Source organism: Cervus elaphus, chromosome 3, assembly GCF_910594005.1.
Source record: "Cervus elaphus chromosome 3, mCerEla1.1, whole genome shotgun sequence".
NCBI lineage: Eukaryota > Metazoa > Chordata > Mammalia > Artiodactyla > Cervidae > Cervus > Cervus elaphus.
In genome coordinates, this window is record NC_057817.1 from 29,931,691 (window position 1) to 29,955,164 (window position 23,474).

At 52.3% G+C, this 23,474-nt stretch overlaps 3 protein-coding genes across 24 annotated transcripts in view; 1 reads left to right on the forward strand and 2 right to left on the reverse strand.

The window, feature by feature from the left end:
* Positions 1 to 947, forward strand: part of FMNL3 (formin like 3) — a 51,518-nt gene extending 50,571 nt beyond the window's left edge. For 3 of the 5 annotated variants that reach the window (XM_043884595.1, XM_043884604.1, XM_043884578.1), the window contains one exon: positions 14 to 45. Coding sequence is in view for 2 of the 5 variants with exons in the window: in XM_043884608.1 (XP_043740543.1) it covers positions 14 to 102 (89 nt within the window). In the remaining 3 variants the exon portion in view is untranslated. Of the gene's footprint in view, positions 1 to 13 lie in introns of all 5 variants that reach the window. The other 2 variants (XM_043884608.1, XM_043884588.1) reach the window with 1 other exon arrangement.
* The window catches only part of LOC122682197 (tubulin alpha-1C chain-like), a 1,110,822-nt gene that overhangs the window by 763,597 nt on the left and 323,751 nt on the right, over positions 1 to 23,474 (reverse strand). The gene's annotated exons all lie outside the window — the stretch shown is intronic.
* On the reverse strand, positions 1,452 to 21,822 carry PRPF40B (pre-mRNA processing factor 40 homolog B). Of its 18 annotated transcripts, none has more exons than XM_043884646.1 (26): positions 21,690 to 21,822; positions 15,471 to 15,551; positions 14,481 to 14,624; positions 14,110 to 14,175; positions 13,400 to 13,427; positions 13,149 to 13,174; positions 12,901 to 13,011; positions 12,489 to 12,609; positions 12,381 to 12,405; positions 11,952 to 12,152; positions 11,602 to 11,731; positions 11,457 to 11,521; positions 10,766 to 10,930; positions 10,557 to 10,665; positions 10,047 to 10,197; positions 9,218 to 9,351; positions 8,450 to 8,564; positions 8,210 to 8,301; positions 4,049 to 4,165; positions 3,715 to 3,852; positions 3,407 to 3,502; positions 3,071 to 3,157; positions 2,677 to 2,854; positions 2,368 to 2,429; positions 2,103 to 2,246; positions 1,452 to 2,012 (listed from the first exon to the last, which is right to left on the reverse strand). In XM_043884646.1, the coding sequence occupies exons 1-26, from the start codon at positions 21,690 to 21,692 to the stop codon at positions 1,920 to 1,922; spliced, it is 2,682 nt and encodes an 893-aa protein (XP_043740581.1). In that variant the 5' UTR covers positions 21,693 to 21,822; the 3' UTR covers positions 1,452 to 1,919. The 18 variants fall into 18 exon arrangements, with proteins under 18 accessions (XP_043740581.1, XP_043740573.1, XP_043740589.1 ...); XM_043884638.1 differs by having other exon boundaries at positions 3,059 to 3,157; XM_043884654.1 differs by lacking the exon at positions 21,690 to 21,822 and adding an exon at positions 20,647 to 21,504 and having other exon boundaries at positions 3,059 to 3,157; positions 12,537 to 12,609.

Consider the following 23,474-nt stretch of genomic DNA (forward strand, 5'->3'; position numbering starts at 1 on the left):
GTCTTCCCCACAGGCCTCCACCACCAGCCCCTCGTCGTTCGCCATCCAGCCAGGAGTGCTGCACCGCCCGCCGGCCCCCCTCGGGCTCCAGGCCCCCACTGAGACCCTCCTGGAAGCAGAAGCACTTCAACCCACGGAGTCCTGCAGGTCCAACCAGTGCACCTGAAGCCCTGGAACTGGCCAAGGGCCCAGCAGAGGGCTATGCTGCTCTCAGTCCATCCCAGCTCTCAGAGCTGCATCTTGCCTGCCACCTCTGTGGGCACGACGTCTTTCAGGGCCTGGCACTTCCCTGGTGCCTCCAGTACTGCACTTTGCTCCCAAGGTCTTCAACTTCATTTCCTCAAGAGCCAGCTCAGGGCTGGATTAAAACCATTTCCAGCTTTAAGCTAGGCCATGGGCACCTAGGCCCGCCATCACTATAGAGCCAGAGGGAGGAGAGGAGAAAGCAATTATCCCTTCTTTTTTCCCCTTACTTTTTGAATTCCAGTGGTCAGCTGTGATCTAGGAGTGTCCAAGCTTAGACAGCCCTGGACCCTGCCAGCCTCAGATCACCTTCTACCAGCAGCAAGGCTTTCCTAAGCCTGGGCCCCCCCAGCTGTGCCCTAGTGATAAAGGGAGAGAAGTGATCCCACGCTCCCTGCCCGTGGCCCTTTGCAGTCGAGGCTGACTCTGTCCTTGCCATTGTGAGCAGAGGGGTCATTTCCTCTTCCCCAACCTGGAGACAGCAAGAGAAAGGGTGTGCCAACAGCATCCTCACTTTTCCCCAGCTAGGTTTTGCTGGCAGGGGGCAGGGTCATGGTGGTCTCAGCTGTTTTCTCTACCCCCTGTCAGTTTCTTCTCAGTCCCTGAAGGGAACACAGGGGCCCACTCCTTTTTGTACATGTACCACTTCCTTCTCTCTTGTACATAAACCCCAAACCTTCTCTCAACAAAGGCTTGAAATACCAGGCCTGACTCTGTCTCCTTTTTCTGAGCATAGGGGTTACATTGGCCATTTAGGCTGACCTAAGCCACAGGGGGGCTTCCCTAGTAGCTCAGCAGTGAAGAATCTGCCTGCAATTCAGGAGACGTAGGTTCAATCCCTGGGTGGGGAAGATCCCCTGGAGAAGGGCATGGCAACCCACTCCAGTATTCTTGCCTAGAGAAGCCCATGGACAGAGGACCCTGGCAGGCTGCAGTCCATAGGGTCGCACAGAATTGGACATGACCGATGTGACTAAGCAGCAGCAAGTCACAGGGACAGAAAGGAGGCTGGGCCAAGCTGCCATGCTTGGGGGAGGTGACTGCAGAAGCCTGGGCAAGGAGAACCTGTTTAGATGGGCTCCAACCTCACAAAGGGAGGCAGGCTTCCCATGAGGCACCAGTGCCCCCTGCTGGCCATGCGTGTACCTGTCTGGTCCCCAGCCTGCCCCCAGTACCAAGCCCACAGACAAGACAAGAGAGCCACTGGCCATGTTATAAATATTGTCATTTAAAAAACAAAACCAAAACAAAACACACATACACTGCGCCCCAGGGCTGGAGAAAGGAGTGGTGGAGTCCCAGGGCCTGGGCAGGGAGGAGCAGGCCCTGATGCTAGAGGCTAAGGACCCCGCCCCTGCCACCCAGGCTGTGTCTACCAGCCTGCCACTTGTTCGGGGGCCCCTTCTCACATTTTATCTACTGGTACCACCCACCCAAATGGCATTCACCACCAATCGCTGGTCTGAGACTGAGGGCAAGCACTAGTTGTCCGGGAAGTTGAGGGGACCCTTGAACACCACAAGCACCTTGGGAGATGCCAGAAATGGTGGGTTGGGGTTGGGGATACTTGAGAAAAAGTGGACACAGACCCAACTAAGGAAGAAGTTCTGGGGCAGACAGCGAGGGTGAACTCAGCCACAGCCTCACGCAGACCCGAGGCACGGTGGCGTGTCAGGTCACTGGTGGTCGTCCAGCTGCTGCAAGAGCGTCCGCCGCCGTCTTTCCAGCTCCCCCTCGCTCAGCTCGCTTTCCGACGTGTCCCAGCCCGTCTGGTGGAGCAAAGGCACAGCTCACCCACGGCTTTCCCGAGGGCCTGGGCAGAGCGCTGACCGGGCGGGGGCCGGGTGCCTGCCTCTCACCTTCTCCTTCTTGATCCCAAAGGCTGGGGAGCGGTTAGGGAGCTCTGCCCGCCGGAGGTCCCTGTCCTTGTCCTGTTCTGGTTCTTTCTCATCACTCTCCTTGGCAGCTTTCTCCTCAGGGTCTGTCTCGCTCTCGGGACTGTTCTGTAAGAGCCCAGAAGCCGCCTCCTCAGTTCCTGTGGAGGACGGCCCGCGAGGCGGGTGAAGACATGAAGATATCTCATAAAATAGCAGAGCCTTGGACGGAAGTTCCTTCTCTACGCACCGACTTGTGTCTTCTCTTCTTAGTTTTCTTTTTTGGTTTCTTGGCTTTCCGAAGACCATGATCTGGAGATGGAAAAATCCCCACTAAGTCCCACGGGAAAAGGGAGGCCTCATCCTTTTCTCTGCTCATTCTTCACAGGCAGGGACCTGTCTGAGGAAGTCTCAGTCCAGTTCTCCTTCCTTCTCTCCGCTTCCCGCCTGGGCAGGGACGGGAAGTTCTTACTCTCTGACAGGTGCAGCCCTCCCCACCACCTCCACCCTCAGGGTTGGGGCTCCCCTCAGGCCTCCCCTCCAGCTCCCAACTGCTTACCTGATCCGAGGAGAAGGCGAGAGGAGGGGGAACCCCGTCCTCCAAGGGCAGCACCCCCACTTTCAACAGAATCAAGTGAGGAAGAGGGCTCAGAGCCTGACTCCGAGGGGTTCCGTCGCCTCCGCTTGGGGGGCCGGAGAGAGGGCGGGGGCAGCTCCTCGTCTCCTGACTCAGAGCCCTGGGTAGATGAACAGATACAAGTCAGCAGAGAGGAGCACTGGGCTCCAGAAGCCCTAGAGTCTGGGAACTGGGGACAGGAAAATCCAAGGCCAAAGGAAGCTCCCAGTCTCCCTCCAGGGGAGGTGACATATGGGGGAAGCGAGAGAAGTGGTTCTTTTCTATTTCCCTCAGGTGGTCCAGCCTCACCCCGCATCCTTCCTACCCGCCAACTCACTGAAGGCGAGTGGGAACGCTTGCGATGGTGCTTCTTGCCCTTTCTGCCGTGCTTCCGGCCTTTGCTGTGGAGGTGCTGGCATTCCGTCTGGTGGAGGCAGAAGGAAGGGTGAGGAAGGCACCAAGGTTAGCCCTGAAGGAGCCTGTGTCCCAGAGGTTTTGCTGCCTCCTCTGAGGCTAGGGCCGTGGGTGTATCCAGGGCACCGTGAGACCGCCCCTTCCTTAGTTGCCTGGGAAAGGAGAGCCTGGGGCTGAGAGGTTACTAGGCTACTGTTAAGCTAGCTTCATGTGTTCACCAGCCTGGGGCAGAGAGAGAGGACCAGAAGCTCTGCCTCACCTCCAGTACCTGCAGGAACTCCCGAAAGAGCCGGATCCGCTCCGACTCCAGGGTGATCTGCTCAAAGGCTGAGTCGCACACAAAGCGCTCACGGACCTTGAACAGGAGAGCACTGCTGATCAGACCAGCCCCAGCACAACATGGAGGCCGCCGTGAGCACAGGGCAGGGCTGGGGCAGAGGAAGGAAGGAAGGGCGCCGAAGCTGGCCCCGAGCTGTGCTACGACTGGGGTGGGCCCCCAGTGGTGGTGAAGCACCGCTGCCCTCAGGACTGAGGGGGTGGTGTTTGATGCCAGGCTGCAGTCCTGACCTCTTCCCAGGCCGTGCCCAGCTCCAGAGCAGGCACAGCCTGCCTCAGCATGCTTCGGAAGGCAGCTTCCCTGCGCCGCAGCCGCCGGGCCTCCTCCTTCTCCCGCTCTCTCTCGCGTGCCTCTGCTTTCTCCAGCAGCTGAAGGCGACAGGACACAGGGCAGGGTCACTCAGGAGGTGGGTGTGTGGGAAGCTGGAGTCTGAGCTCCTACTATCACTCCTGGACTGGGGGTAGAGTCACACTGGGGCAGTGAGTGAGAAGGAACGGAACCAGAGCAAGGGACGAGTTCGAGAACGGAGCCCTGGCTACAGCCCCACCCCACGCGGCCCCTCACACTATTGAAAGTCAGCTTGATGTTGCCTGCATCCAGCGCAGCAGCCCTCTTGTCAAAGCTTATGACGTGGGCGAAGTCCTCGAAGGCTGTGTTCACCTCCACGCAGAAGCCCCGGTCCTGTGGGCACAGCAGCGCATGAAGCAGGGGGGCACCACAGGCCTGAACCTGAAGCTGGCTGCCTCCAGGGCAGGCATGGGTCAGACTACAGATGCTCAAGTAGCCCCCTCCCCCGGAAGAGATCCACAGGACAGGGATGCACTTTGGAGACCAAGTCATTCAAGTCCTCCCCCATCTGATAATTAAGCCTCCCATACCCGCCCTTGGCTTAGCTGTCACATGGAACTGGAAGGGTTGGATCATGGGTAGGTGTTCAAGGTACATGTTCTCTGTCTGATAGATGCCTGTGTTTCTCACAATTGATTCTTTGTCCCTCTGGCTTAAGCTTGAGCCATTGCTGGGTTATAAGTTCCCTGTATGCTTTCTTAGTAAGCATCTACGGCTGTATTTATTGAGTGCTTACTATGTACCAGGTACCATGCTGAATGCCTCACACACATTATCTCACTTAATTCTCACATATCTGAACTAAAGCACAGGTGCTAATTTTATGTGGAAGAAGAAACCAAGGTTGAGAGGAACTAGAGTAACTGCCCAAGGTCTTCAAGGCTAACATATGGCTGGACAAGAATTCTACCCCAGGTCTTTATAACAACGAAGCCCCTACTTTTAAGCACCACACCCACAATCATTTTGTCCACGGGAAAAATAAAGGCCATCAGCTGTACAACTCCCCAGCATTATTAAGAACACGTCATACTATAAAGCACCATGGACTAGGCGCTGTGCTTCTCACCTAAGCCTCACAACACCCCAGTGAGCAGGCTGTAGGAGAGTTGTCTCACTTGACCCAAGACGATTCAGTGGGAAATGGAGCCACTGGAGCATGAGGTCTGAGGCAGAGGCCCAGGTCCCCTTCTACTACCTCTGCTCATCTGGAACTTGCTCTGGCCCCCTACTGATGGCAGAGGAATACTCTTCCTACTGCTTCCAAGAGGGCTTCCTCAGCCCATGCTCTCCAGCTCTTCCCCTCAGACATACAATCTCTCTCACTTAGGGAACTGCAGACTTCGATCTCACCTCTTCACTGACTCCTTCCATCAAGTACGCACCTCACTTAACCTGGAATACCCTTTCCACCCTGCTCTCACCTTCCTCAAGCTAATAACCTCTGCTTCTGTCCCTCTGTTTCACAATCTTTAAATGTAGCACAAAGGAAAACATTTATTAAGCCTACTAATGAGCAAGATACTACAAATGTTATCATTTAATTCCATGACCTTGCATTTATGTTATCCTCATTTTACAGATGAGGAAACTGAGGCTCAGAGACATTATATAACTTGCAGAGGTCTCAGGAGTTCTACAACTCTAAAGCCTGTGCTGCACTCGTTCTACCCTCTTCATGGACACTGTTCTCCTAGAGGTTGCTCATATCCTAAGAACTCCAAGGATCCCTTCTCAGTCCTCACTCTTCTATCCTCTGTTACTTCTGCAGTCCTTCCTTCTCCGGGGCCCCCTCCTGTCTCTGACCCCTTTTACCACCTCTTTTGTTTGTATGTGCCTGTTCCACACTGTTCCTAGCAATCTCACCCCTCACCTCTCTCCTGACTTTCAGACCCATACTAGACTGGATATTTCACACTTTAAGATCAGCAGATCCCAAGATAATTCATTTTCTGGGAGCCCCCACCCCACACTCCACTCCCACTCCCATGGATGGGCCCAGATCTGTCTTTCAGCTGTTTCGAGTTCAGGACTCTGCATTACCCTATGGGATGTGGAGTGCCATCACAGTCCACAGTCTGCCTGGTGGGTAGATGGCCTCAGGGAGCCCTGAGTTCACTTGCCTTCCAGAGGCAGGAGCCCAAAAGGGGGCAACAGGAAGGGGAACTGACCAGAGACTGTCCTCATGAGGTGTGGAGAGACAGGCCTCAGTAAGGATAGGGCTCCTACAGGCCTGTCAGCAGTACCAGCCACTTACGGGTTAAAAGTTAAGTGTCCAATAAAATTTAACTCTTCCCGGATTAGATATTTCTACTTTATGTGATTATCATGTTTAAAATATGGTATTTGCTTTATTCCTCCCTGCCCCCGGTTGCTTTATGAGAACAATTTCCCAAATGGAATTCCTGTTTTCTCCAGCACTGTTCTTCCTGCTTAATCCTTACCAACCATCAATCCACCCCTGCTATCTCCGACTCACTCCTTCCTTCCCTCAATTTCACACACACACACAAAAATGTGTCAATTCTACTTCTGAGTGACTCTAGCCTACTGGTTTGAATACTCTTTTTTTAAATCAGCAGATGCTTTTTCTTTTTTTAAAAGAAAAATCTTAAGTAGAACCCTCATTCCATAAGAGAAACAAGCAGTTACACTTGAAAATAGAGGAAGGAGCAAAAAGTCCCATCCACCCCGCCCCCTCTGGCTTGTCCCAAGGCCCCTGTGAGCCGACCTTAAGAGCTTCAGAAACAACTGGAGCACCTCAGCTGTGCTCACTGGCCATCCCCACCTGGATCATGCAGCAGCTCCTGCCTGGTCTCTCTGCTCACTCCCCCAACTTCAAACCCTGCCTCGAGAGTCCATGGCTGCCCAGACTTTTCTCCCAAGGGCCCCAACAGCAAGGGAGCAGTCTAGGGGTGAGTCAGAAGAGGATGTCTCAAGCTCAGAATTGATCTGAATCACTTGCCACTATCACTTTTTGTGTCCTGAGGCTTCAAGTCCTGTCTTCCTACCACTCCATCCCTGTGCATCTAAGTACTCTGGCTGCGGGCATGGCTCTACACCACCACTGGGGCTTTTCCAAGACATCATTCCCCACCTCCCTGTTACTTACAAGATAAAAATCCAATTTCCTTATTTTAGCATTCAAAGAATTTTATATGCAGGGCTCTCCTTCCCAACTGGGGTATAGAGAAACAGAGGAAGCCACAGGACAATATGATACATATTACCTAATGGTAAGTAATTTTAAAATATTAAGTTTATATTAACAGATAAGTGTTACGGTATTAAAGTACAGCACCTGCATGAATTTTAAAGCAAAACACGGGACTTAGAAGAAACGTGTGTGCAGTGAGACAATCCTAGCTTTACTCTCAGACCTTCTTTATCTCGGATACCAAGTTACTCCTGCTGGCAATCAGGTGAAGTCTGGGGGAATATTCCCCACTTTTCAGATGAGGAAACATCCTCAGAAAGATTAAGTAATCTGCTCAAGGTCACAAAACTTGTAAGTGGTTAAGGTGGACTTTCAATCCCATGGTCTGCCTTCACAGTATTGCTCCTAACCACGGTGAACACTGCTCCCGGAAACTCATGAGAAGGGTCTTCACTTCCACAAAGAAATACTTTGTTATCTTTTTCCTGAAACACAGGGCTCTCTCAGTCCATCACTCAATTTTCCCTCTGTGATAGACATGAATATTGAGGAACTCGCCAGCATGGAGGTGGTAAACTGTAGGTGACTTTGCTCTCATGTTACGGACATGACAGGGAGGAGTGAGGACAGATCACGAGGATATGCCCCTTCTAAAAGGCCGTGGTATCTCAGCTTTAGCCCACTGAATGCTTTGCAAAGCCAGCCGAGTGCTGCTAGATAATCCAAATTTCCAAGAGATGCTGAAGATCCAGATTTTAATTGTAATCTCTTGATTTTAAAATGCTAGCAACAAATTCCAAGTTTTTCTAAAACACTGTATAGGCATGAGGAAAATACTTGTGGGCTACTAGTTTATGATTAGTTGTGCTTCCTGCTCCTCTTTGCTCCTGCGGCACCCTACACCCAGGGCCTCCATCCTCCCCACCTCCTCATTCTTAGAGGTGCAGTTCAAATGGCAATTCTTCTGATTCTCATCCCTGTAATAATAACCCTTGCCCCTCTGTAATGTCTATCTAATTGTCATGTCTCTCCTATTAGACCCTGAAATCCTTCTGGGCAGAAATTGTATCTTGTTCATTTCTGTAAAGAAAGGATCGCAATAGCTAGCTCCTGAACTCAGTTGCAATGCTCCCACAAAACAGGATTTATCAGGGAGCCCTATTCTGGGAGCAAGCCCTGCACCCAGCCTGCATCCATCCACAGCCCCAGGCCTCCCTCACCTTAAGGATGTCCTTTATGATCTTCTTCTCATCATGGAATCGTGCCTTCAACTCTTCCACATAGAACTTGAACAAGTCCAGAGGGGTGGAGCCTGCGGGGGAGGGAGGGAGGGGGGCCTGGCGGGCGGCAGCTTCCCAAGGCCTGAGGGTGGGGTTGAGGACAGGACCAGGGAGTGGGAGTGCAGAGAGACTGGCAGGGCAGGAAGCCAGGCCAGAAGAGGGAGAGCCCGGCTGCCTTACCCGGCTGGCCCAGCATGTTGGCAAAGCGGATGTCAGTGCTGACCGCTGGGTAAAGCTCCATCCAGGTGGACATGGAGTGCAGCTGCCCTGTCTCATGCAGCTCATCCAGGAAGGTCTAAGCAGGGAAGAAGCCAGTTACAGGGAGAGTGAGAGAGGGAGGGAGGCAAAGTCAAAGCCTGGGGCGGAAGAGAAGAGGTGGCAGGGAGAGGCAGGAACGACCAGACTGAGGAAATGCAGACAAGGGAGGCAGAGATGAAGAGTTACAGATGGGGAGGCAGACAGCAATGTGAACAGAGACTGTGAAACAGAAAGGGACAGATTTCACATGAGACTAAGCCGGACTGGGAAGCAAAGAAACAAAAATATGCCTGCAGCATTACCTTCCCATGACTCCCACACTTCCCAATGTGTTACAGCCAAGTAAGCCCCTCCACCACCACCACCAGTGCCACCTCCAAGATGGGGGATGAACTAGCTATGCCTGTCTGGCTCCCCACTGAAGGGAAATAAACCTGGCCAAGCTGCCAAGCCTTGCATTTAGGGCGCCATCTGCTGGCAGTTTCTGGGTGGCGCACACACCTAGTCTAGAGGAGCTGGCCCAGAGTTGAGGGGACACAGGAGGAGCAAAACTGTAGGCACAGAGAGGCCTCATGGAGCAAGGACAGGGCTGGGCAGAGAGTGGGCCTGGCTGAGAGGAGGCAGGGTATGGGTGAAGAGGAGACTGTCCGGGGAAGAGCTGAGCTCGGATCCAGAGGGCAGCAAAGATACCTGGAAGGCCTCCCGGTTCTTGCGCTGCTGGCGCCGCTCCCGAAGTCGGGCTCGCTCTCGCTCCTCCTCCTCCTCCCTCTCCAAAGCTCGGATGTGCTCCTCAAAGCAGATCAGCGCATCTTCCTTGTCCATGTCTAACCGCAGATAGGAGGCTCAGCAGGCACCGCGCCAGGGGAACACCCTCTCAGTCCCAGCACCCCCAGAGCTTCCAAGATGCTACTCCTGCAGGTGTTGGGGACACCCAGGGTGGTGGGGAGAGGGGAGCAGGGGCTCCTGGGAGAGGCTACTGGAATGATGGCTCATGAAAAGGGTTCACTGATTATATGAAGTACTCAGCTCTTGTGAATTTGGTTACTAGAAGTCATCATATGAAATCAGTTATCTCAGAATCTAAGGTTTTACTTTTTATTGGACTGGGAATCAACCAGGCTTTGATATAACTTCAGAAGGTGAATATCAGAAGATACTGCAAGTGATGACAGGCCAACAGCAGCTGATTGCCACATGTGTGACCATTTACGGGTCACCATACCAAGATGATTTAAAACCATATTCACATGAGCTATAAAAGTCATCTTCAAATATTATTCCTACCCCAGTGCTCTTCTCCCAAGAACACACAATATCCAGGTTAACTATAGACCCTAGAGGGAGAGGTGTCCTGAAGCATCCATCCTGTGATCTCAAGTCCAGAGAGGTTCTGGACTAAATGCGAGGGACTCCTAGATGTTCAAAGGGGCGGGAGGTGCAGGGGGAGCGGTGTGAGGCAGGTGCTGGGGGTCAGGGAGGAAAAAGGAAGGGAGAGAAGGGAGTGGAGACCCAGGCTTACTCTGCAGCTGATGGTCCTGAGCAAAGCTGGGGTTATCCATGAGGTACTGCTGGGCCTGGGACCAGGTGGTTTGGAAGTTGACACTACTCATCCCATCTAGGATGCTCTTCAGGGCCTGGATGTTGCGGCGCCGCAGCTGCTTAGCCTGTTCCTAGGGAGCCATGGGGTCAGGGTGAGGCAGGGCAGGCCAGAGCTACACAAGTGGGCCTGGGCAGAGGAAACCTAGGTAAAGGCAGGTGGCTTGGGAACTCTGGGATGGCCAGACTCAAGGCCTTTCTGACTCCAGAAAGGGGAAGGAGCACAGGTTACAAACCACACCCTCAGAGATCTTCCTGTCCTCCCACACCAAGTTGTAGGCCCAGAGCATGAACTGGGGATGTGCCATACCAGCTTCTGAGCAAGAAGCTGGGACCCTGGGGCAGCAAGTGAGTGGGCGGGTCCACAAGGAAGCCAAGACATGGAAGGCCTTAATGAGACTGGGGCTGATGGATCCAGCCCAGTAGTTGTTACCTTCTCCTTCTTGGCCAGGAAGAAGAGGACATCATCATAAACCTCTTTTCGATCCCTCTCAGGGACCACAGCCCAGACCTCCAGCTCCCCAAAGGTCTGTTCTGCCCGCCTGTGGAGCATATGGGTTGTGAGAAGGCAGGGAGAGAACAGAGCCTGGGCCCATGGGGGTCTCAGGGTTCCCAGGCCCCAACCCAGCCTGGCCCCCTGACCGGTAGCGGGTGGTGGAGGTCATGCGTTCATGCTGCTCCAGGAAATGCTGCAAGGTCTGCTTGGCCTCCTTGGCTCTTAGCCGGGCCTCTTCCTTCTCCTCCTTCTCCCGCTGTGCTTTGTAGGCATTGAATGCCTGCTTTTTCTCACTCAGTTTGGGCAAGGCACTAGGATGGACAGGATGGGAGTTGGGTGGGGATAGAGGAGTCAGCCTGAACCACAACGCACGGCCCACAAAGCAGGGTCATGGCACACTGGGGATGGCTTTCACAGAACTGACTGAAGAGTCCATGCATGGGCACAGCAGGCTGCAGGGGCCCCAAGGGCACAGGGAAGCAAGACAGGTTGGTCTCTGGGATGTGGGGAGGGGTGACAAACAGTGAGGGAAAAGACAGGGCTCTTAAGACACTATTAATACTGAGCCCTTTTGCTATGGGTTCTCAAGTTGCAATCAGGCCTCTGCCCTATCCAGCCCCTCTTTCCCCAATTAATTCAATTCAAATCAATTCAATTCAACAAGCATTTATTGAATGATTCCCTTCCCCTCCTTCTCCTGGAGGTTCTTCAGCTTCTCTTCCCCAGCACACTCACCTATCTATCACTCTTCTCACTCTGACCCCCTCAGGGTTTCTTAGGAAATCCCTGGATCAGCCACCCTCATGAGCAATGTCTGGAGGGCCTGCCCAGGCCTACCTGTAACGGGGGTCAGTGACCACCATCTTCATGGCCTGTTCCCACGAAGCATTGGAGGGGACAGCCTGGAATGGAGCAGGCGGGGGTCATGCCCTGCCCACCTCCAGCCCCTCCAGGGCTACCCTGGGAGCCCCACCCTCAGCACCTTGTCCCTCAGCAGCTCCTTGAAGGCCTGCTTTGCCTTCTCCCGGTTACTCCAACTGAGACCAGACCGCTCCGGCTCCAGTTTTGATTCTTCTTCCTCTTGTTGTGGTGGCTGATGCTGTCCAGCAGAACTGGGGGACAAAGGGAACTCAGGCATAGTGTCCCCCAGTCACTATAGTTTTCAGTGCCCTGTGTGATCAGAACACCCCCTTGCTCCCCAGGGAAGCCCTTGTCTGCTCATCAGAGGCCATGCCCAGATCTTCACCCCTTTCCCGAGAAACCTGGCAGAGGTCAAGGGCTGAACCCAGCTGGGAGCCTGAGGTCTAGAATGCCATGGGGGGCAACCCTCACCTGCTGGGGCCCTCCTCTGGCTGCTGCAGGAACCCCTGCTCCAGGGGCTGGGCAGCCTCTGACACAGTGCAATCTTCACTCCCACCTGGCTCAGGTTCTAGGAGGCCTGTGGGCAGCAAGGTGGGGCCAGGCGGCACAGGTGGGGGATCGGGCTGAGGCTGAGGAGGCTGTGGCTGTAGTGTCTGTGGCTGCTGCTGTTTCCTGCAGGTGGGTCGGAAGGGCAGTGTCAAGCAGTGCAAAGATAGAGGTGGTCAGGGGCTGGCTGATCTCTAGCCTGTGAAGGACTAGGGCCAGAGTAGACCACTCCACAGGAAGATGAGAGCTGGCTCTTCCTCTCACAGAGCATGGATCATGCAGAGAGGCCACTCCCACCCCTCAGGAGGCCCCACGTATGGGTGGACAGGTAGGCAAGACAAGCAAGGCACTTACCCTGCAGCCTCTTGTTTGACTAGAGCTGCAACAGGAAAGGATAACGTGGTTAGAGGGTAGCACAGGGTCACGCCCCAGAGCCCCTGCTTGGGCCCACCCCCTCCTCACCCTCCAAGTCATCCAGGTCCTTGGGCCGGGTCCAGCGGGACTCCTTACTCTGATTGTTGTAGTAGTAAGGTTTGCCTGTGTCCGACTTGTACTCTTTCCAGGGACACTGGGACAGCAGGAGCTGTAAGAGGATGGGCCAGGGAATGTCAGTGGGCTGGGCATACCTTCCAGCCACAGTTGGGGGAGCTAAATGAGGGGATCCAGTGAGGGGGGCACACAGGAGTGTTTAGCTACCACCTGGCCTGGCTCAAAATGAGGGAAGGTGGACTTCCTGAGAACCTAGGAAGGTTGGGGAATGTCAGGGATTTTAGGATTAGAAGAACCATGAGTGTGGTTAGAGATTCAGGGAAGGCCAAGGACTTGGAAGGGTCAGGGCAGCTGAAAAAAAGGGCTAGAAAGCCCCACTCAAGACCTCTGCCTTGGACTTGAGCACGCTGGGCTTCTCCCACACGGACTGCTTGTCGTCAGCATTGTAGTAGTAGATGCGCCCATCAGGGGCCACATGCTCACTCCACAGTGCCCTCTAGGGGAGGGGAGGGTGCACAGAATGGTGGTCAAGGCTCCTTTCCCAAAGCTTCTCCTCCTCATCCCCAAAATTTAACCATTAGCACCTCCCTTTCAGCCTTTCTACCCAGAGACCCCTGAGTGGAAAGAACTTACCGGAGGGCCTGTCCCAGCCACAGCAGCTAGAAAAGAAGCCAAAGGAAACATATTAAGTCCTTGTTCCAACCCTTATCTGATCCCCATCTATTCCTCCCTTACACTCCATCCCCAGTAAATCTCCCCTGGTCCCATCACATCCCAGGATCCCTGGCACCCCAACAGGCATGATCCAGGGTGGGCTCTAGTCCATGGTCCCCTCTCCCCCCCAACCTCCGAGCCTGGGGGGAGCAGACCCCCAGAAGACTCACAGCTGGCGGTGTCCGCACCCGGAGCCGTCTGCCGAAGAAAGAGGAGGGGGAAGGGTTGGGGCCAAGCCCAGTGGCCCCCAAGACCCAGGCCATGGGGGATGAAGAAGCAGGCCAGGCCAGGATCCATGTGTCCTGCTCCCAGGGATCTCTGTTCCCTAACAAGCTTCCCCCGCCCTCCGGGACCATGACTCTAGGATCCCAGGAAGAAACTGCACGGCAGCTCCTTTTTTCATTTTCAAGTGAGAGTATTCTGTCGAGTGAGACTCCATGGCCCACCTCTTCCACACAAAGTACCAATTGCCACATCCTACCCAACTCTACTACACTGAGCAGCAGCACAAGAAGGTATAGCGAGATCTCCAGGTATTGAGCCGCTTCTTCCAGAGACAAAGAAGATGCGAAGAAGAAATTGTATTCGTGTGTCCACAGTGCTAACTCTGTGAGAGTGATCAGTGTCTGGAGTGAAGGTGTTCCTTAAGGGAACTGGGCATAGCAGGGGGATAATGAGAGGATGTATGTGCCTTTGGGGATGAGTGAAAAACTAGAAGAGCTGAGTTCATGGCTGGAAGAAGGACTCAGTGTGGGGAGTGCAGTGGGGCCAAGGGTGGATGTGATGAGAAGAGGGAAAGAACGGAGGCTGCGTCCCTGTACGCCAAGTCAGACCCACAGGGCTGCAGTGCAGAGCCCACTTCTTGCCCCCCGGTGCTTACCGCTGCGGTGACGGGCACTGCTGGCATCAGCATTCCTGGCATCATGGGAGGTACCATTCCTGGTATCTATGGATACAAAGGAGATAAAAACCAGCTACTGAGATGAAGGCTAGCACAGGCCGCACAGAGTCCTGAGAGATCCTGTCGGGGCCATGACCCTCACAAGGGCACTCAGTGGGCTCTGGGCGCTCAGCTGAGCCTCAGAGTGGCCTCTAGCCACTCAGCAGACAAATTCATGTGGGCTTGGCCCCATCTTTCTTCCCTCCCTCCCTCCCCAGATTCTCAAGTTAAGTTCAGATATCCACCTTCATCTCTACCTGCAATTGAAATGACAGGATTTTCTGAGGCCCTGGTGCAGGGGAGGAGATTACCTGTGTGAGTGGTGGTGGTGCCCCCATTGGTGGGAGCATTGGGGGCATGATGCCAGGTGGCATTGGGGGGATGGCCGGTGGTCTCTGACTCATGGGAGGGAGCCCCATTGGAGGAAAAGGTGGGGGGATTCCTGGAGGAGGCATCTGGAAATGAGGAAAGGAAGAGAGCCTGAGCAGAGGAGACACTGCTCTGTCCCTGTCAGGAAACAGCCACTCATCTCCCACCCAACCCTCCACCCTGGCTCTGAGACAGTTCCAAAGTTTCAGTCTGAGAGGCATGAAACTGCCTCCCTCCTCACCACTGAGACTGATAACAGGGGTCCTCTGGGTCTAAGAGGCAAGCACACAGCTTCTTGAGAGGCAGAAGAGAGGGGAAAAAGAAATGGAACTGCCACCAGACTGCGACCAGAAGGCTCCACCACTTAAGTGACTCTCTCCAAAGAGGCCTTTCAGATGCAGGGCCAGAGGCAGGTGTCCAGTCCCCAATCTCCCAGTCCTCTGCCTCCTATCCCTTTTTTCCCAACTTGATGACCACCGGTTGCTATTCCAGCCTGACTTCATGGCATGTTTAAAAAATATAGACAAGGGGAGTTTCCTGGCAGTCCAGTGGTTAGGACTCCAAGCTTTCACTGCCAAGGGCGTGGGTTCAATCCCTGGTTGGGGAAGTGAGATCCCACAAGCCATGCTGGAGGGGAACAAAAAAGAATACAGACAAGGAGCAGTGAAAGAGAAAGACAGCCCCACCCTGCCCTCACACTTAAGAGGGGCTTTTCCCATTTACTTCTTCCCCCAGCCCCCGTGTGTCCCAAGGACAAAAAGACAAAGGGAGAACTGTCACCTTTATGGACCCAAGCAAAACCATCCCTCATCCAAGGGCAACAGAAGGGGGCATGACACAAAAACTGTGCTGGCGATGCAGCAGTGCTGGGGACTAGGAAGTTGGGGGTGCAGGCTGGAAAAGCCAAGCCCAGGGAAAGACATAAAACTTACGAAGGGTGGTGGCATCATGGGGGGCCCCGGTGGGAAGGGGGCAGGCGCTGCTGGGGGCCGGGGACCAGACTCGGGAACCGACTGTTGAGGGAGAGAAAAGTCATAGAACCCCGGATGGGCAAAGAGATGGGGTTTTGTAGAAGAGAAGCAGAGCGGTGAGGATGAAAAAGGAGCACCAAGTTCAGAGGAAGAGTCTCAAAGCCCAGTTTCCTGCCCATCCCCACTCTGAGCCTCGATAGACCTGTTCTTTCTTTTGCCAGTCCAGAGTCAGCTGGCTGAGCCCCATCAAAGTCATCTGTAGTTTGGAAGTTTCCATTTTGCCCAAGCCAAGAAAAGATGGAGGAGGTTCTACTACAGGCACAGATCAACTCTTTCCAAGGCTTTTCATCCACCCTCCCGCCTGTGGGCAAGGCTATACTGCCCTCAAATCAGTCAGAGGTCTCTCATTCCCATTCAGGGAGGAAGTGGCCTCTTTTCCTGCTCGCCTTCCTGAATTCACCCAGTACAGAGACTCAACCCAAAGCCCTCTAAACACAATCATTAGTCCTTCCTAAGTACTACTACCAGCCCCCTCCCCTAACTGGCCTCATCTTTAGTCACTCACTCTCCTTGACACCTCCATTCCCATTCCCTCCTTCTATTTAGCTCTGCATCCCAGCCCCCACCGAGACAGCAGCCTGTGCCTCTCCTACAGATTCATCCCAGTAGAGGAGGCTTTGAACAGCCTAGGTCTCTCCCTGTCCTACACCCAATGGCTAGCCACATCTCATCCTTTAGTTCTCAGCTTAAATATCACTTGCTCTAAGAAGCCTTCCTGACTCTATTTAAAGCACGTCCAATTTGTTCTGATCCTTTTTAGTTTCCTCACTATACAATTTTGTAATTATTATGTTAGATTGGATATGTGCTTCCCCTTACACATATTACACATATTCCATGGGGGCAGAAATCATATCTGAGTTGTTGAAAGCTGAATTCCTGGTACCTGCCACAGCGTCTGGCACATAATAGGTACTCAACAAATATAAAGTGAATGAATAAACAAATGAAGGAACAAATCCTATTTATATAGAATCTTATGGCTCTAAAAATTCATCCTATAGATATAGCCCTACATGTCTGTCCAAGATTTTCAGAGCAGCATTATTTATAAAACCAGAAGACTGTAATCAGCCTAAATATCCCTAAGGAACTAAAAATTTTACACAAACATAAGATGAACTACTATGCAGTCATAAAAAGAATGAAGAGGCTCACTGTCTTGATAATAATTTGGAAGATACATAAACAAGTGGGAAAAAAAGCAGAGTGCAGCAAAGTTTTATTACTTGCATAAAAATCAAACAAAAGATGACACAAGAAATGAGAATGAGGACACAGGTAGAAAGAACTCTGTGTGCCCTCTGTAACTTTGAATATGACTATATTCACCCATTCAAAAACAGGTTTTAAGTGAACTGGGGCACTGAAATGCAGCTAAAAGGCTCTGTCCTTCCTCCTCCTTGCTTGGAAGGTGCTGGGAGTGTGGTGGTGAGGAGGAGTTCCAGGTAAAGGTGGGAGCTGGCTCACTGCCGCCCAATTTCCCAACTTTCCCAATTATCCCTATGGTGGGAAGACTCAGTTTTTAACAATGCTTCTACTCTCTACTTCAGCAACACCTGTCTTTCCTTCCCTCTACTTATCTTGTCCTGAGAGAGGGGGTAAGTCAAGCTACTCCAACTTGGATTACCTTTCCTTGGGGTTCTGCTACTCTAAGCCCTGTATTCAGACCTGCTCCGCCCCCTGAAACCTCCTTTTGCATGAGAAGTCAGAAACCAACTTAGGATGAAATCCAGTCCTCTGTGTCATACTTTCCCACCCAACCTGCCTCAGGGTCCTAACCTCCCAGAGGCTACATAACCATCTCTGGGTCCTACCAGGCTCTACAATCACCCATCTCAGAGACTACGCCACCATCCACACACTTGTCCAAGATAGCAATTTGTGAGCCACTCACCACACCTCCCTCTTTCTGGTGAATACATCAACGAGTCCAGTTAATTTTACCTCTAAAGATTTCCTGAATCCATCTATTTCTGTTTCCTCCTCCAAACCTACAACTTAAAAAAAAAAAAAAAAAAAAAAACCTGACCTACTTCAGTGGCCTCCTGACTGGTCTCCCCACATCCACTCCAACCACAGGCTACATTACTCCTCTGCTTAAAACTCTTTAATGGCTTCCCACTGTCCCAAAACCCATGTCCAGGGCCTGGGAGGCTGTGGCAGGTTTGCTCCCCAACTGCCTTGCCTTCTTCACCCATGCTGAGCTCCTTCTTGCAGTCCTCCCAACTAAGACATCCACCTCTGTCTGGGGCAATCCTCCCTCCAACCTCACACACCCCACCTCCGTAACCTTTATATTTGGTCATCATCATTTCTTCAGGAAAGGCTTTCTCCATCCCAGTGGACTACTCAGACCCCTCTTTTACACTCATACACCATGTACCTTCCCCTTCAGCAATTAGTCACTGGAATTTTAGTTATTTGTACAATTCTGATTGTATTATTTACGTGTAAAAACAAATGCTGCCAAATTACAATACTCCACTGATTTGGGGCTTCCCTGGAGGCTCAGACGGTAAAGAATCTGCCTGTAATGCGGGAAACCCAGGTTCGATCCCTGGGTTGGGAAGATCCCCTGGAGAAGGGCATGGCAATCCACTCCAGTATTCTTGCCTGGAAAATCCCAGGGACAGAGGAGCTTGGTAGGCTACAGTCCATGGGGTCGCAGAGTTGGGCATGACTGAGCAACTACCTTTCACCACTGATCTTAAGATGCATCTTGACTTCAGAAATGTTAAGATGTGAGTCTTAGAATCAATGAAATATCTGATACCTCCAGTTTCCAGCCTAGGCTAGAAACTTTAAGAGGCAAGGACTTTGTTTTTGCTCATCCCAGAACCCTGTGCCCATTGTAATTTCTTCACCAACCCCACTGGCTCACAGTACATACATTTCTTAACTTAATGACTGAATGATCTAGGCATGTCCACAAAACAAAGCCATCGGTAAGGTCTAGCAGTTATTTAGGGAACAAAGAATGTCAGAGCTGGAGGAGACTCTGGCAACTACCCTAGGCATGCTTTCTCAGATGAAAAAAGGTGGAATAATGGGTCCCAGGGCTGGATCCAATCTGCCCTGAAAAAACACAATCCTTACAAGAAGCAGGTCTGTTTTTTTCACTCTAGCATATTCTCTGTGACCCATGTGGTTAAACCAGGAAGTCCAACATTTTCTTGCTTGGAGACCAGTGGTGGCTCCCCACTGCCCACCCTACAGAATCTTCCATTGGACATTCAAACCCTTTAAACAAGACCCATCCCACATTCTTCTGGCTCACCCTGATTCATGGCTTCCCTCCTCCTCTTTGCACAGAAAGTATTAGATTACTCCATGTGTTTCTTTTATTCTGCTTTGTCTCTTATTTTGTTCAAGATGATCTGATATTCACCTCCTTGAGGTCCTTTAAGATTATCTTCCACACATATACCCTCCTACCTCAGTCCCCTCAGGATAAATACTGCACTACTTTCCACAGAGTGACACGCTACTCTATGGATGTTTGCTGGGTGTTTCACATGGGACTGCATGTCTTGCTACTCAGGTGGGGGTTTCCCCACGTTTAGGGATTGAGTTTTCTCCTTTTAAGTCTCTTCTGAATGTCAAGACAGGGCCCTGTATACAAAGTGTTGTGACAAAATGCAGACTCACCCCTAACCTTATTTTTGCATACTGAAATATCCTAAAACAGACAAATATGTGTGTATGTACCTAGGTACATTTGTATAAACTCTTTGGGTAAAAGCTGACTGTGATGGAGAGAGAGGCAGTTTGGCAGAGGTCTGTGTGTCTGGGGAAAGTGAACTAGAATCAAATATTAGCATGGGAAAACCTAAACAATTTTTAAAAACTAACTCTATATGACCATCTTTAACTTGGAACGGAGACCCGTGGCCAGGATCCAGACACTAGCCTGTTTTGGACAGTTTCCACAGAGGACAGAGCAATGGTATGAACATAAATTACTGTGAAACATTCAAAGCCCTCCTTTCCTTGAGTCTCCTCTGTGCAACCTGTATACTTTCTTTCCTGAAACACCCCTGCCCCTATTTCACTTGATGCAGTGCCTATATAACTTTGAGTCTTATTACACTTCTGGGTGAGACTCTGAAGAAGTAATTTGTGTGAGAAAACGATACAGGAAAGGGGGCTGAAAGAGAAACAGATCATGTGTCTTCCCTGGAACAAAAACACATTTGTGGATAGGGACAGACAATGAAGAGATAATCAATCATCTGATCATCATGTGTTCACCTGGGCCAGCTGAAGGGGTCCTCCCCACCCCCAAACAATCAATTCTTCTCAGCGATCACACATGGGGGACATCTCAGAACTGAAGATTCAGAAAAAAGAACAAAAGGAGAGGAGAAGACTGGAGAGACACAGAATGGAAAGAGGGGGGGAAAAAAACCTAATTGCTAATATTTACTGAGTGCTTATTATGAGCCAGATACCACAACAAACAGTCATTTAATCCTTGCAACTATTTTAGAGGTTATTATCCCTATTTTACAGATAAAGAAACTGAGGTTCAGAGAGATCAAGTAACTTGACCACGGTTCCCAGAGATTAAAGGGCAGGGGCAAGTATGGAATCCAAGCCGTCTGACCCGGAAGAAGACTAAGCTTTCAACTACTCCACAATGCAGCCTCCCAGCAAGGATGATGGTACCACAGGCATTTCTCACATTCAAATTCATTCCCCTGTTTTCTTTTTACCCCAATTCTCAAACAATCCTGAAATCCTCAGCCAGGTGATCCCAAGGTTGGCCTGCTCTGACTCACTTCCTAAAGGGATCTATGCTGGAAAATGAAGGCTGGGGAGGCCCGCCTTTCGGAAAGAGGTAGCAATCATCAAAAAGAAAGATATTAGGGAGGCTGAGAGACCAGCTGATTAGCCTGTAGTCTACATCCACCAGCTGCCCTTCGTTAGCTGCCCCAAACAGCACCAGCCACTCCCTCCCTGTTTTCGAGGCCATCCTAGTCCCCACTCCCCTGTACCAGCCTTATTACTCTTTCTGCTTCCCCAAAATATTAGCAAATATTTTCCATTGCTTCTAATCCTGCCATCACCTCACCACTCTCCTGATGAACAGAAGGTTACTTCTGGTCTTCATCCTTCTCGGGTTCAGTCTCAACCTCTTCGTCTTATTTACAGTCCTCCCATCACTCCAACAGGAATCCAGAGGCGCTGGCTAGCCTGCCCCAGCTTCGCTTTGTGCCGACCCTCCCCTCACATCCCTGGGGATTTTCTGCAGCCCCAGCTGAAGGCCTAGCCTCCATCTTCATCCGACTTTCTTTGCTTCCCCACGTCCTAGAACCCGTTCTCCTGAACTCTCTCCTCAAGCGCCTCCCCATTTTAAGAGCAGAAAGAGATCTGGGATATCCTTCTTATGCATCTTCCTTTTATTTATTTTTTTTAATCGATGGGAAATCTTAGGCCCAAAGAAAGGTAGTGAGTGACTTGCCCAAGGTCACACAGAGTTGTTACAGACTGTCTTGGCGGCAGAGCCAGGGTTGGGACAAAGGGGCTTCTGCTCTCCCCGTTTTTTGGACTACCCAGCACTGGGTGGGGGTCAGAAACGTCTCTTTCCTCAGGAAACAATACCCCCTCCTCACATCAGCAGACTATGCGGGGAAACGAAGGAAGGAGTCTCAAGAGGTCTTAGGGGGCATCCGGGGCTTCCAAAGGGAGCAAGCAGTGAGTCTGAGGAAGGGCCCTGTCGCACGCCAAACATCCCAGGAGGGGAAACTGTGGCCCCCCCGCTTCCCCCTAGACCCACGGTTCCCACGTCTCTCGCCCTTCTGTTCTTTCCCGACCTTTCTCCACAAACTCACCCTTCACTCCATCCTTTCCCCTTCCTCACCCAGTCCCGCAACTCCAGTTCACCTCAACACCCCCACCCCCTCGCCGTCCTCCATCATGGCCTCCCCCGCCCCTTCCCACCCAAATCCCCCCTCCCCCCTCCTGGGCTCCTCTCCCTAACCCCTCATTCCCCTCGCTCTGCCCCGGGGTCCCGGGTACCCCTAGCGGCCTCCCTGCCCCCCCGGCCCCGGCCCGGGCCGCCGGGGGCGCTGTGGGACCGCCCCGGGCCCCGCCACCCCCGCGCGGGGACGTTACCATGCCAGAGCCTCGGAGCAGCTGGGCCGGCTCGGCCCACCCGCCAGTAAAAGCCGCTCTGATTGGCCGACCGCAGCCGGGAAGGCGGGGCCAGTGGGGGGTCGCACCCCTTGGTGGCCGGGGCTCCGGTCGCTCTACCGACCAGCCGGGTCCTCCACCGGCCCGGAGAGCCCGGGTCCGGCCCCGCCCCCGGCGCGGAAAGCCAGGCTCCGCCCCCACGCCGCCGGGTCCGGGGTCCGCCCACTGGGGGCGGGGCACGCCTCCTCCGGGTTCTGACTGCACGAGGGCCGACGCAGGGCTGCAGCCCGCGGCCTGAACGTGGAGCTTGACCCCTGAGCTCACGCCCGCTACTCCCTTGCTTTCCCGCCCTGCCGGCAGGCTTTCGACCTCCGCCCTCCGCTTCTCGGCCTTCGCGCTGGGCTGTCCGAGCGCACGGAGCGACTCGTGCGCTTGCTCCCAGAACCAGAGGCCGGACCCAAGTATTCATTCCGAATACAGGGGTATCTTTGCACTTCGCAAGGCGTTTTTTGGTTCAGTGCATAGTTATTTTTAGCACTTTAATTCACTCATTCAACAGCTATTTATTTTGAGCACCTGTTAATGTGCCGGGAAGTGTGCAGGCACTGGGCAAATAGCAGTGGAAAGAATAAAAGTGAACAGATCTCCGGAAATTCCTGCCCTCGTGCGTTGTACACGTGCTTCTCACGTGACTCCAGTGTTGCTTCATTTGAGATTGGCTCCTGCCATAGTGAGGTGAGGGGCCCCAATTCATTTTAGGAATAAAGATGTGAGATAGATATTTCGTTGAACAGATAAAGGAATTATAACCTAAAGCTATGTAATGACTGTTAAACGTCTCAGGGCTAGTAACTTCCAGAGCTCCAGGCATTCGGGTGCAGAAAGGTGGAACACCTTCCCTCCAAAGCCCAGGTAAAGATATTTCCTTTTTTATTTATCCACACTTAGCTGAGCCTGTGCTCTGTGCTTGGTACTGTGCTAGATCTTGAAGATACAAAGAACTCTCACCTGGGTCCGATTGCTGGAAGATGGGAGCCTTAGCAGGTGAGAGATAGGAAAACAACCAATGGGAAGTAGAAGTTCTAAAGGTGGCAAACAGGAGGAAAGGAGGAGTGAGTCATTCTTAAGGCCACTGCAGAGAGAAACTTCATTTGGAGGGAGTTGGTTTGGGACTGTTTTTTTGGCAGCATACAGCTTGTGGGGATCTTAGTTCCTGAGCCAGGGTTGGAATCTCTGCCTGCTGTAGTGGAAGGGACGACCCCTAACCACGGGACCACCAGGGAATTCGCAAACCATGTGGTTTTCATTGTAATACTGCTGCTGCTGCTGCTAAGTCACTTCAGTCGTGTCCGACTCTGTGGACCCCATAGATGGGAACCCACCAGGCTCCCCTATCTCTGGGATTCTCCAGGCAAGAACACTGGAGTGGGTTGCCATTTCTTTCTCCAATGCGTGAAAGTGAAAAGTGAAAGTGAAGTCGCTCAGTGTGTTATTGTAATACTGCTGCTGCTGCTGCTAAGTCGCTTCAGTCGTGTCCAACTCTGTGCAATCCCATAGACAGCAGCCCACCAGGCTCCTCTGTCCCTGGGGTTCTCCAGGCAAGAATACTGGAGTGGGTTGCCATTTCCTTCTCCCATTGTAATACTAGATGGCCTCAAATGAGGGCCTAGTCCTGTTGCTTTCAAATATTATTATTGAGACCTCTAGGCATAGCAGAATGGTTCAGGGGCTCCATAAACTTTTATCAATCATATTTTATTTGTACAG

What these genes read in the sequence shown, in the direction of transcription:
- PRPF40B (XM_043884620.1), bottom strand. Translation starts at nt 20,685, where the DNA reads ATGAAGACCAGAAGTAACCTTCTGTTCATCAGGAGAGTG. An exon ending in CACCACCACCACTCACACAG is followed by an intron (nt 14,176 to 14,480) that starts GTAATCTCCTCC and finishes TTGTATCCATAG; the next exon opens with ATACCAGGAATGGTACCTCC. An exon ending in CGCCTTCAGTGAGTTGGCGG is followed by an intron (nt 2,855 to 3,058) that starts GTAGGAAGGATG and finishes TCATCTACCCAG; the next exon opens with GGCTCTGAGTCAGGAGACGA.